The 13,433-nt window shown below is 36.5% G+C and overlaps 1 protein-coding gene across 1 annotated transcript in view; it reads right to left on the bottom strand.

The window, feature by feature from the left end:
• Positions 1-7,177: 7,177 nt before the first annotated feature.
• ube2g2 (ubiquitin-conjugating enzyme E2G 2 (UBC7 homolog, yeast)) overlaps positions 7,178-13,433 on the bottom strand; it is a 116,882-nt gene continuing 110,626 nt past the window's right edge. The window contains exons 5-6 of the mRNA XM_039756267.1: positions 11,491-11,631; positions 7,178-8,481 (exon numbers count right to left, since the gene is read on the bottom strand). Of these exons, the coding sequence (XP_039612201.1) occupies positions 8,369-8,481; positions 11,491-11,631 (254 nt within the window). The 3' untranslated portion in view covers positions 7,178-8,368. The remainder of the gene's footprint in view (positions 8,482-11,490; positions 11,632-13,433) is intronic.

Raw genomic sequence — 13,433 nt, 5'->3', positions numbered from 1 at the left:
TTCAAACCTGTCAAGCAACAGCACTGTCATTCTTAAACATTTATTACTCAAGTAATTTCCAAATCCTAACATTCAGTTAAGGTGCAGACTTTTTCTACATTTTTAGAAGTGTGTTCTCATGTGGCATTTAAGGCATTACTAGTACTGTGGCTTCATGGATCTGCTGCCCTGGACTAAATATTCACGCATTACCCTCTGAAAGAAAGAAAGAAAGATTTTATTTGTTCCCAATGAAATATCTGGCTCTTTACAGAAGCTCTTTAAATAAATAAATACATAAATAGTTAAGAAAGCAAATAAATATACACACACTGGAATGACTATAAAGCAAGAAAATTCAAAAGAAAGAAAAACCCTGCTATAAAGTTTGCACAGTCTCTTTACGTCTGCAGGTTAGGCTAACTTGGCCAGTGTGTGAAGTGGGCCTTGTCTAATGCTGCTGGGGTGGGCTCTTGTGGCTCTGAATTGGGTCAAACATTTTATGCGAGATTGAGATCTCTCTACAATGGCTAATTATGGGGGACACAGAATGTAATATTTTGGTGGCCCCCCTATCATGTTTGTAATTTCTCCCACTTTACAGATTGGGATTTTGACCACATTGTGAAAACAGACATGCCTGTTTAATTAGCAGTCTAAATCTGCCCTACAGTATACGGTGAGTGAATGTGGGGGTGTATTCTGCAATGGGACTCACCATGCTACCTCAGTCTTGGAAATCTGTCTTAGTGGGGAGTTTGACAATCTGCAATTTATTTTCCTGCTCCCCGATATCTCTGTGTGTCTGTGTGATGATTTGTGTTGTGTCTGATGATCTGTTCAAAGATTAAGGGCATGAAATAATGCAAAGAGCGCTGCAGATAATAAATAACAAAATCTTTATCAGTTCCCATCAAACTTTTTCCTGTTTTAGCTTTTTTTTTTTTTATACAAGTCCATTATTCAATTCATGATAAAGCTTTTGGGAGAGTTTAAACATTTTAGAAGTTTACAAATTATCATGGAAAACTACAAGAATAAACAATCAGTGGCCCCAGCATGCATATGTGTGTGTCTGTGTGCTCACCCTGTGATGGACTAGCGTCCTGTCCAGAGACTGTTCCTGCCTTGCGCCTGATGCCTGCTAGAATAGGCTCTAGCTTCCTCACAACCCTTCCCTGGATAAGTGGATGGACAAATTGGATGGATAAAGGAACAAGAAGTGACCAGAAGTCAGTTATCCCTCTGTGCTGGTTGAACTAGGCAATTTCTGTGTTGTCACCCAATTTTGGTCAGTTTAAGGCCGAATAGTCTTTCAGACGTTTATGACACACAAGAGAGATGATGACCTTATTGTAACTCACAGGAGCAAGGAGCACCACTACCCAAAAATTACTCTCTAAAAACCAAGGAAATATTTGTTAAAAGCCAAAAAAAAAAAAAAATAGGGAAAAAATTTCACATTACTTAACAGACATGCTGAACATTCTTGTCAAGGCTGCTGAACAGACTAAAGACACTATATAATTAGACGGAGAAGAAAGGCGCTATATGAAGTGAACAAGCTGTACAGACAGGTGGGGCTCCCCCCACCCCCATGTCCAACAGGGAAGACCTATGGGACTACAATTCCCATGCTGCCATGTGGGTGTCATTCCTGGTTCTCACCAGAAGGGATGCTGCCATCCAGTGAATGGGGGAAAATCTGCCCATGGGAGGCAGTCTCCAACTGTGGCAAATTTCCTTTTGCCTCCCCACTGGGAAAGGAACTGAAAACTATCCCAGTTGGGATACCTCCCTATTCCAATTGTCCATCCATTGATCTGCTATCCCAGATAGAACAGGTAGTGTCACAGTGGTGAAATATAAAAACCATCATTGACCATCATCATTCACACTCATCTAACATGCACAGTTTTCTTCTCTATAACATAGGTTCTTTAACTATGGTTTGAGATGTCTGAATTCGAGTTGTACATAATCGTGATTCAAGGTAAACAGCATTTCTCTGATACACCCTTAACGGGCTGACTGTCAGCAGCAATTAACCAAGTGGGACCCAATCCTCGGGATATCTGTCAATTCTCCAAGGGGCAGCCAGAGCTATGATTGTTGGTGGCCATTCAGGATCTAAAACACACAAAAAAAGTCAAAATTTGGTTTGCAAGAAATGTCTTGAATCCCAAGTAGGAGCTCTCCCGAACGTTGACGCTACCAACCTTCAAAGGTGCAAGGAGCACTTCAGGCAACTCCTAAAGAGCATATAGTGACAGATCCAGAAAACACATCTCTGGGCCAGCCAGCCACCAACCCACAAAATCCTTCACTAAAAATTCTTTCTTCCAGGATATCATTGCTGCAAAGATATTCAGGACTGGTGCAAAGGAATTTGCACCCAAGAAATCCTACCAGATCTCAGGAATGTGACCATTAATAAATCTTCAAGAAGAGGGAAAGCAAGGAAACTACCATAGCATCATTCTACTCTTGGATATCAGACAACACCTTGTCTGTGTGTTCCTTAATCCTTTGGTTCCACTTGTCAAGGACAGAGGCTCTAAACTCCAGACAGGCCACTGCATCAGAAAGCCTGACACCTATACTTCAATAAAAATCTTTAACTGTCAACAAATACAAGATCAGAAAATGTGGGGTGGCTAGAGAAAGTGGTCCAATGACACCCTCAATGCCTACCTTGTAAAAAGCTAGATTAATATTTGTTGGGAGATCCTAACCATGGAATGATCTCCAACTGCATGAAATGGTAATTCATTTTGAGCCAATCCTTTTCTTGGCATTTATTGGGGGCATTTTGTGTACCCTGGAGTGTCAATGTTATCTATCGGCAGGTATGGGCACACCATCAGACCTTCATGAGATGTTAGGCTGAACAGTGACACATTGCTCAGTGGGACACAGAGTGGCTGACTCAGGACGTTCCATGATGAAGATGAAGACTTTGAGATGAAGACAAACAACCGGTCTAGGTCAATCTGTCATTGGATCACATACTTTCTTACAGATAGGAAGCAGAATGTGAGGTTTGGCATGCACATGTCTGACCAATTAACCCTTAGTTCTGGTGCAGGGATGTTCCCTTTCCCCACTATTTTTCTCACTTTATACAAATTACTGTACCTCTGGTGATTTGTCTGCCAAACGTCTTCAATTTTCAGATGATATAACAGTAATAGGCCTCATTTCAAACAATTGAGTCCATATACAAACAAGACATTGTAATGCAGCCATATTAATTTGGACCTTAACATTCAAAAAACTTAGGAGACAAATATAGATTTCAGGAAACAGTCACCTGCTCATCTATCACTTGCTATAAATAACTTTATATGACTGACAGAAAACATTAAGTTTTTGCACACTGTGCCATCAGAAAACCTCAAGAGGCATAATAACATCATATGCATTATGAAGAAAGGCTATCTGAGAATGTTCTTTGTGTCAGTTGAGGAAATTCAATCTCCCTCAAGTAACATCAGTGCAATTCTACACAGCCATCACTGAGTTCATTTTGACCTCATCTATAACCGTTTGATTTGGTGCTGCCTCTGTTCAGGCTAAGGCCAATCTGTAACACATCATCAAAAATTGTGAAAAGATCACAGGCTGTAACTTATCACACACTGTAGTCTTATATGAGTCCAAGGTAAGGAAGAAGGCCCCAAAGATTATTGATGATCTGACTCACCCAGATCATTAGCTGTTCCAAAGATTTTCCTCTGTCAAATGTCTTCATCCAGTGAAAGCTAAAACACCACCTAAACAGTTTTTCTCATGTGTAATTATTCTTACTACTCAGGTCTGATTTTGTACTCTGTATCTATGTATACCTGCACACTAGACTGCCTTGACATTTTAATCCTACTATCTCTTTATTTTTTTGTATTGCCCTTGTAGGCTGCATCATATTTTATATATTATCTTCTTATAGTTATCTTTTGTATTCTGTGTTGTCCTTGTATGTTGCACCAGTACTCTCAAGACAAATTCCTTTGTACACATTAGTGTACCTGGTCAATAAAGTGAATCCTTATTTATCTTCATCTCTGATTAGTCTTTAAGGCAAGTAGTATCCCAATTATTCTATCCAGTCTCTTCCCATCATCTATTAAAGTTTATATTACTTTTCCATCTCCAAACTTAAAGCTAGTATGATTTTATGCAGTGATTAGCAATGCCATATCTTTACTTTCATACTCTGGGTGCAGTTTCCTGACATTATCTGTGCTTTTGAAGGGGCTTTCTTCTGCCACTCTGATTCCCTTTCACATCCTAAAAGATGCATATTACACTCACTGGCCATTTTATTAGGTACAATACTGCTTGTTAATACACATATCCAATCAGCCAATCACATGGCAGCAACTTAATGCATTTAGCCATGTAGACACTTTCAAGATGACCTGCTGAAGTTCAAACCGAGCATCAGAATGGGGAAGAAAGGTGATTTAAGTGACTGAACGTGGCATGGTTGTTAATGCCAGACAGGTTGGTCAGAAACTGATCTACTGGGATTTTCACACACAACCATCTTTAGGGTTTACAGGGAATGGTCTATAAAAGGGAAAATATCCAGTGAGTGGCAGTTGCCTTGTTGATTCCAGAGGTCAAAGGAGAATGGCCAGACTGGTTAAAGGTGATAGAAAGGAAACAGTAACTGAAACAACTATTCATTACAACCAAGGTACTCAGAAGAGCATCTGTGAATGCACAACACGTCAAACTTTGAAGCAGATGGGCTAAAGCAACAGGAGACCACACTCCTGTGTGCTAAGAACAGGCATATGAGGCTAAAATTCACACAATTTCAGACAACAGAAGACTGGAAAAATGTTGCCTGTTCTGATGAGTCTTGATATCTGCTACATTCGGATGGTAGGGTCAGAATTTCACATCAAGAACATGAAAGCATGGATCCATCCTGCCTTGCATCAATGGTTCAGGCTGGTAGTGATGTTGTAATGGTTTGGGGGATATTGAATAGCAGAGTCATGTCATGGATGTGTAGCCAACAATTCTGCAGCAACTGTGCGATGATATCATGTCAAAATGGACCAAAATCCCTGAGGAATGTTTCCAACACTTTGTTGAATCTAAACCATTAAGAATTATGGTTCTTTGGAAGGAAAAATGGGGACCAACCTGGTACCAGCAAAGTGAATCTAACAAAGTGGCCAGTGAGTGTATGTTAAAATATTTATCTATTGTGTCCCAAATTAAATGGGTGTAGATGTGCGCAACAACAAGAGGCTGCTGTGACTCTCAAGACTGGATCCTAACTTGTGCTCAATGCTGATATAAGTTGACTCAAGTTCTTTCCAGTGCTGTAATTAAACCAATAGTAAACTTAAAACAACTCATGGATTATTATGGGTTACTACAAAGTATTTCTTTTTTTATTTGTTCTGTCAATGTCTGCCTGATTATGTACACACATTACATGCTCTAAATCTAACAATAAGGTGAAATATTCTTATTATTTCTCAGCTATTTCATGTGTGTACTTGCACATGCTGTGATATTGCCTAAAATAGAGTCTAAAATATGGTATTCACAGAAATTAAAAATCACATGTAATGTGATTACCAATTAACTTACAGTTACAGGGTTCAGATACAACTTGCTATACTCTACGGCAGGGGTCTGCAACACATCGCTCGCGAGCTACCAGTAGCTCCCCCCAAAGGGTTAATGAATCCTACATAAATCTGAAAACTTGATTAGTCAAATTAGGGGTAGGCGATCTTTTTAAAAAATCATATCACAATCCTTTTAACACAAAATTATGATCCACAATCTGAAATGCAATCTATCTTTTCAATGTGGCATACACTTAAGAGAATATCCAGACTCAAACTCATCAAGACCTAAGTAACACTTTATTTTAAATATCAATCAAAGTTGAATTCAATCGTTCTCTCGTTTACTAGCTAAGCGGGGGTAAGGAACATGCCCCAAGGCTGCAGCGTGAGTGAGGAAATCCCCCTCCTACTCGGATTCGTGCAAATAAATCGGTACCGCAAGCGACCTATGATACATAGCGAAATGAGAGAAGTTGCAAATTCAACCGGAATGTTCAAGCAAATTATAGAAAAAAAAAACAGATCTAAATCCATTAAGCAGTTTCCTCATGAAAAATGGACAGACATACAGACAGACATTGGATTTTATGTATTATATATTAGTAAACCTTCAAAATAATGTGCAGTTAAAGTCTCAACAGCATTCTCTGCATTTTGGGAGCTTAGTAGAGCCAGATAACTATAAGAATCTTCACCTAGCAGCTCTGAAAATGTCTGCTTTGTTTGGGTCTACATGCCTCTGTGAGTCTGACATGAATGTCATGAAATCAAAGTTCAAAGCAAGACTGACAGATGAACATTTAAATGACTCCATAAGAGTGAACCTAAGCGGCTACACTCCACCATACACCTCTCTTGTTGACTCCATGCAGTGCCAGTCATCTCACTAACTAAAAAACACATCATGCATGCAACTGGACATGTGAATACTCTTGTGAAGTGAAACAGTGACATGTAACAAAATGACAAATGAATAAGTAATACCTGTGTATTTGTAATTGCATTGTTTTGACATCATTCACGTTTTAATTCAATACTGTGAGATACACTAGAAAATGCATACAGACATACAAAATGCACTTGCAGGTGAACTAAATTTTCGTGATGTTTTAATGCAAAATGTGAGTTGTGGACAACCAACAAATGTTTAGGCAAAACAAGCTTATTCAGTTTCTTTGGGTTGAAATAAATTATGAGAATAAACATTAGAAAACATGAGTAGCTCTCGGCCATTTTCATTTTGTAAAAGTAGCTCTCAAGGGAAAAAAGGTTGAAGACCCCTGCTCTACTATATCTTCACTCTCACAAACCCACAGTTAATGAAACTGGGCCAGCTTAAAGATGCCAGTCAGGCTAACCTACACTCTGGGAGGTGAGAGTAAATCCAAATAAGCAGACAAAAACACCAAAAAAACATGCAGATTCTACATAGAAACTACTTTGGCTGAGATTAGAACCCAGGACTCTGCAGCTTATGGATAGCTGTGCAACCACTGTATTCAAGACTCGCATTCTAGCTACAAGATTACTGTACATACTGCACTGTCAGTTACTCACAAATAAAGAACACTGTGTGAAACACAAAGGAAGGACCAGGATGAAGTAGCTACACAAAATCAGTTTATGAATCTATGTAATACCTTTAAAGCATGATTTTCAATTCATATTATAAACTCCAATGGCAATACATTCCACAATATCAAATACAATAAAATACATTATAATTAAAAAAATAATATTCCGGACTAATGACCAGCTACTTACTTATACATACACTTATTCTGATGTACATTTAGCGTGTACCAATAGAATATGAATATTTTGACATGCTTATTGGGATGGCTGCAGCTTAGCCATAATCAGACTTTCCAGATACACTTCAAAATACTGTTTGTTTTTCAAATATCGATTTAGTTTGGATAATTGGTCTTTCTTATTGTCTGATCAGTAATAGGTTTCTTTTACAAGGTTGCAGCTGTCAGCTTACAAAAGATATTCTGAATTTAAGAATACAATATATTACAGTCTGAAAAAATAATAGTGCCCTTGCTGTGACAAAAATGTAAAGTATCATTCAAAAAGTAAAAAACTGTAAAAGTATATTTTAAGTAGGGAAAATTTGAAATACAGCATTGATTTGAAATAAGGATAAATTTTATTATATGACCCACTTCTAACATTAAGAATTCCTCCCCCACCAAAATAATTTTACTTAGTAAATACAGTGCGCAAAATTCGAGCCAAATCAGAAATTTTTCAAAAATAGTTTTCACATAATATTACCTCAAAGGAAAAACCTTTTTTTATCCCAAAGGCATATTTAGGACATAGAAAGGTCTGGAATCGCAATAAAAATAAAACCAATAAAATATATTGCTAAGGCTTAAATATTCATGCGTTTAAGATATGCACAAAAATTGACTTTTTTTTTGAGAATCTTAAATGCAACAATATTGTAAATGATGAATTTAAAGTCTGACCAGAATAACAGTTTATCGTCTTTCCCTTATTGCATGTTATAATGAAGGCTATAATAAATAAATATTTGTATCAATTACACATCAACTGTGTAGTTTCGAAAAAGAAAATCATAATCTATGAAGGAAATAATATTCTACAAAACTTAACGCTTACAGCATCCATAGCAGCCATCCAGCCAAAAATACAATATTAATAAAAAATACTGATTAAAGAAAATAATGATAATCTGTTTTTCAACCATGCATTTAAAACTGTGTATCTTGTGTATCCTTCCTGAAGTCCATTATTCAGAGATTGTAAAGTCACAGTTAAAGTCCAAGGGATTTTCGTACAATTTGTTGAGCAATTTTGAAAAACTGATCTCTGTCCTCACGCCACATCTTTGAGGCATCTACATTCGCTCCACTCTCATCATTTGGTTCTGTAATAGAAAGAAGATGATTACAAATGTTACCAACACAAAATACAAATATGAGCTTTCATCATCAAGCCAGACTATAGTAAGAAAGTTTACAAGTATTTAAGTCACAATCAGTTGAAGGATTTTAAGCAGTTGACTCAAATTGCTTTCCTAGGATGACGACTTCTTCATCATCATCATTTCCTACTTCTTTGTAATTCAATTAATCCACTGAATTAAACTATTATGTCATCCCTCTCTTTTAGTGCCTGAATGTTTACGTATAAGCTTTGACCGTTAAAGGAACACTCAAAGGGATATTTTTGATATATTTATTAAACCATTTAGTTTGTAGTGAAGGCCAAGATAAATTTGTAATCTTAGGCTTTCATGCAGAACAACATTAATGATAAAATGAAACATAAAAGTCCTGCTATGTTTCAGATTTATTGAAAGAAGAAAAATACTGTCATGTTACTCATGTCACATAATCAACAATTCTGCTGTTTGGTCAAAATGTGCAACACACATTTATCATATGCTTAAATATCATTAATACTTCCTGAAAAATCAGCATTGAATGGAAACAGGACTCTTGATTAATGAATGAGGAGGAGAGGAGAGACCAATCCAAATTATGGGAATGGGCCTTTCCTGTTTACATTCTATGCCGATTTTTCTGGAAATGTAATATTTTAGCACAAAATGCATGCATTTTGCATGTTTTGAGTATTCAGCTGGATAATGGATATGTTGGTTATGTGGCATGAGTAACATTAGAATATTTTTCTTCTCTCCATGGATGTTTTAACATTGTTTTCCATTGGAAAGAATGAGTTTCCATTATGTCCTATTATATCATAAACTGTTTACTCTGGCTCTGTATGAAAACAGGAGATTCAAAATTTTTCTTGCTATCACTACATATTTAGTAAGCAACTCACACATTGAACATAAAAGGTATGAATATATAATATATAAGCTAAATATTTTTTTAAAAATGTAACATTTAGATAATCTGTTAATGCAAATTAAACAAATGCCCTCCTGATGCAAGTGTGCTACAGGCATAAACAGGCAAAATATTTAAAAAGTGCATTTAAAAGTTGGTAATAAAGGTGGAAGTACACAGAATATGACATGGTATTTCTTGCAAACTAACTGGGGACACACTTTAATTCACTGTTCTATCATAAGCTGTTATGATATCAAACGTAATGACCAGTCCTAATCAAAATAATCTTTTTCTTTTAGTTGCTCCTGTTAGGGGTTGCCACAGCGGATCATCTTCTTCCATATCGTCCTGTCTTCTGCATCTTGCTCTGTCACACCCATCACCTGCATGTCCTCTCTCACCACATCCATAAACCTTCTCTTAGGCCTTCCTCTTTTTCTCTTGCCTGGCAGCTCTATCCTCACCCTGCATCTCTCCTCTGCACATGTCCAAACCAACGCAATCTTGCCTCTCTGATTTTGTCTCCCAACCGTCCAACTTGAGCTGACCCTCTAATGTACTCATTTCTAACCCTGTCCATCTTTGTCACACCCAGTGTAAACCTTAACATCTTTAACTATGCCACCTCCAGCTCTGTCTCCTGCTTTCTGGTCAGTGCCACTGTCTCTAACCCATATAACATAACTGGTCTCACAACTGTCCTGTAGACCTTCCCTTTCACCCTTACGGATACCCATCTGTCACAAACCACTCCTGACACTCTTCTCCACCCATTCCACCCTGCCCGCACTCTCTTTTTCACCTCTCTTCCACAATCCCCATTACTTTGAATTGTTGATTCCAAGTATTTAAATTCATCTACCTTAACCAACTCTACTCCCTGCATCCTCACCATTCCTCTGACCTCCCTCTCATTTACAAACATGTATTCTGTCCAGGTCAAAATTAAATAAAATGTAAAAATACTGTGACGCAAGCTGCAGTTCTTGTGTGGAAATAAGTTTATACCACAGGCTGAAACTGTTAAAATGGTAACACAGACGGATCAGGTTTTTGTTTATCTGAGATCTATTCAAAACATTCTATAACATGTATGACCAGTAACAAACAGCAAGTTGGGGAGGCACTGCTTTAACCTAAAAAGATATGTGCTGAAATTAATGTCTGCATTGGGCAGTCTATAACACAGTCCTAAAATAAGGCCTATTTCCCTAATGCTTTCCAGGCGAAGTCCCACGTCCTCATTAAGATGGGGCTCATTATCCAACTGAAGACGACTTGTATTTAAATTCTGTTTGACAAACAACAGATCCACCCCCTTTTCTGTTCTGTCTATCCTTCATAAAAAAATGTGTATCCATCTATGCTATAGTCATCCCCATCATTGTTATTTAGCCAAGTTTCAGCTACTGCTATAATATTAAAATTATGCTCTTCTACATACAACTCCAAGTTACTTGATTCATTTGATACTTCTAGCATTAATACAAGCTATTTTTAATGTGTTACTCCTTTTACTTTTACATTTAAATGTAGGTTTAGAATTTGCATTACTATGCATTTTTATTTTATTTTGCATTTTATTTTACACAACTGTTTGTTCCTCCATGTACAGTTCTAAAACTGGCCTGTCCTAAACTTCCTGTCCCCAAACCTTCCCTTGATCACACTGTGAAGTTCTTATTTTGCAATAGTATTAGCATACCAGACACTAAAACACAAATCTTTGGGATGTAGGAAGAAAATCAGTGGGCCCAGATGTGAAAATACAGCCATATGGAGGTTTTACAAAGTCTACAGATAATGACTGGGGTCAGGACTTGAATGCTGGATTATAAACTAATGTTTGTTATATGGAAAAATATCTTGGTTTCTGTATTTCTGTTCCATTACTTTAGATAAAAAACTATAATTCAAAACTATTACAATATTTTGTAAGGCAGGGTGGCTACAAGGAATTACAAAATATATCAGCAGCAGTTAACGGTCTTTCAGAACACTATTTTAATACCTAGATGAAGAATATTGGGAGAAAAAAAACTGAGCACAACTAAATTCTAAGCAAATAAACTGACCTGCTAGCATGCTGACTACAGAAAGAAGTATCTTCTCGACACTTTGAACAGGACTCCATCTCTCTGCACTGCTTTCATAACCCATTGGATCATCTCCTGGAGCATGAAGAATAGAGATACATACTCTGCCATCTGGATAGACTAAAAAACAGAAAAAAAAACAAATAACCTACATTTGAAGAAAAATGATGAAATTATAATAATCATTATAAAATAGTTATTTGCTAGACAAAATTTGCATTGTAAAAACATTGCTCAAAGAAAAATCAAATAAGCATCACAAATCACATTTTAACCATTTACTCCTATTAAGCATTATATTTTAAGGCTCTCCATGTTTTTCTTTAGAAAAAATATGTGAAAAAGTCTAATTACGTTACAATATATGGTAGATAACTAAAAAGAGAACTCAATAAATCGATACATTCTTTAGTAAGTACCTACTAACAACAAGAACAACTGGTTTAATAGCAACTATCTGTGTTTACTCAGACTAGCCAATTGCTCTCCAAAACTTCTTTGTCAACTTTTAATAATTCTGTATATTCACATCACCTCCTCATGCCATTAGCTACTACTTTATTCCCCCCAATACTTCATCAGTCTCTGTTTTAGTCTTGTCTCTTCCAGACATTCACTGCCTTTTACTTCATACACCAAAACAACCTCAGCACCTTTCCGATTGTATTACTTAGCTTAGAACATGTATTAATTTAGATAATATAAGTTATTGTATTACTCTCCATCACTAAACCTCTGTGTGTCCACATTCTCATTTTAAACTTTAATGCTCCACCTTAACAAGATACATGTGCCTATCTACATCTAACTCCTATACACCATGCAACCTCTGACATATCCCCTATAAACGTTTTTCTTTGAGAAAACTTGTAAATTTAGACAATCTAAGTTTTCTCTTTTTCTTTTACTCACTTCCTGCAGCACAGTTTGAATCTTCTTGTTTGTATTATTGCCACTTGTTTCTTGATTCTTTTATACCAGTTTTTTTCCAGTTTTTAGTTTCATGGCTTTATGGAGTAACTTGAAGAATCTGCATTTTCATAGGTGACACTAAACACGAACTTCTCTACACTACACATCATTGAACACAATTGAGTTTGTAGTAAGGTAAATGCTTATTTTTTCATGGTAGTCATAGCAAATAACTTTACCAGCAGAAAATGAGAGACTATATGCAAATCAAGGACAGATTTCTTCCTTATAACACCTTCATATTTCTGGTATTATTGTATAAGCACACCATGAGCCATCCAACCATTCTCACTAAAACAAGGAGCCTGAAAGGCAATCTGAGTAGGAGCTAAGTAATACACATATAGCCACAAGCTATATAAAATAATGGTCCAGAAATGTGCTATTTAAAACAAAGAATGTTTATGAAGACAACTTCAAACAATTTTATTTTTTGTGTTATACACATAAGATATTTTTATAAAGCTGCACTTGAATTTAAACATTTAATATCTATCACTATAATCTGAAGACATTACTCCCTTCATTCCTCCCTACAGTTACACATGAGAACACACCCCAAGGGTCATGTCTCACTTTTCAGTTATCGGGGCAAATTTTTTTCTTTCAAAATCTGTTGCCCTTAGAATATGTAATTAAGAAAATAAATCTGAACATTCACTTATATACTGCAAAAAAATACACAATTTTAATACACTGTTGAATAGTATGATGGGCTTACAAGTTGGGAGCTAGTGTGAGATGAAGGGTTGACCATCTGTGCAAGTCTTGCTTGATTTTTTCCATGTAGACGGCGAGATTTTGCTGATAAAGAGCTTTATGTTTACCCCTAGGTATTTAAGCTGTTCTGCAATGATAAAAGGTAGAGTATCTAATCTAATATTATATGCTTGAGAATTCACTGGAAAGAGTACGCTTTTATTCAGATTAATTCTGAGGCCAGAGATCTT

This window comes from Polypterus senegalus, chromosome 6 (assembly GCF_016835505.1).
Source record: "Polypterus senegalus isolate Bchr_013 chromosome 6, ASM1683550v1, whole genome shotgun sequence".
NCBI lineage: Eukaryota > Metazoa > Chordata > Cladistia > Polypteriformes > Polypteridae > Polypterus > Polypterus senegalus.
The sequence above is the reverse complement of the archived record's forward strand: the minus strand, read 5'-3'. Positions and strand labels throughout refer to the sequence as shown.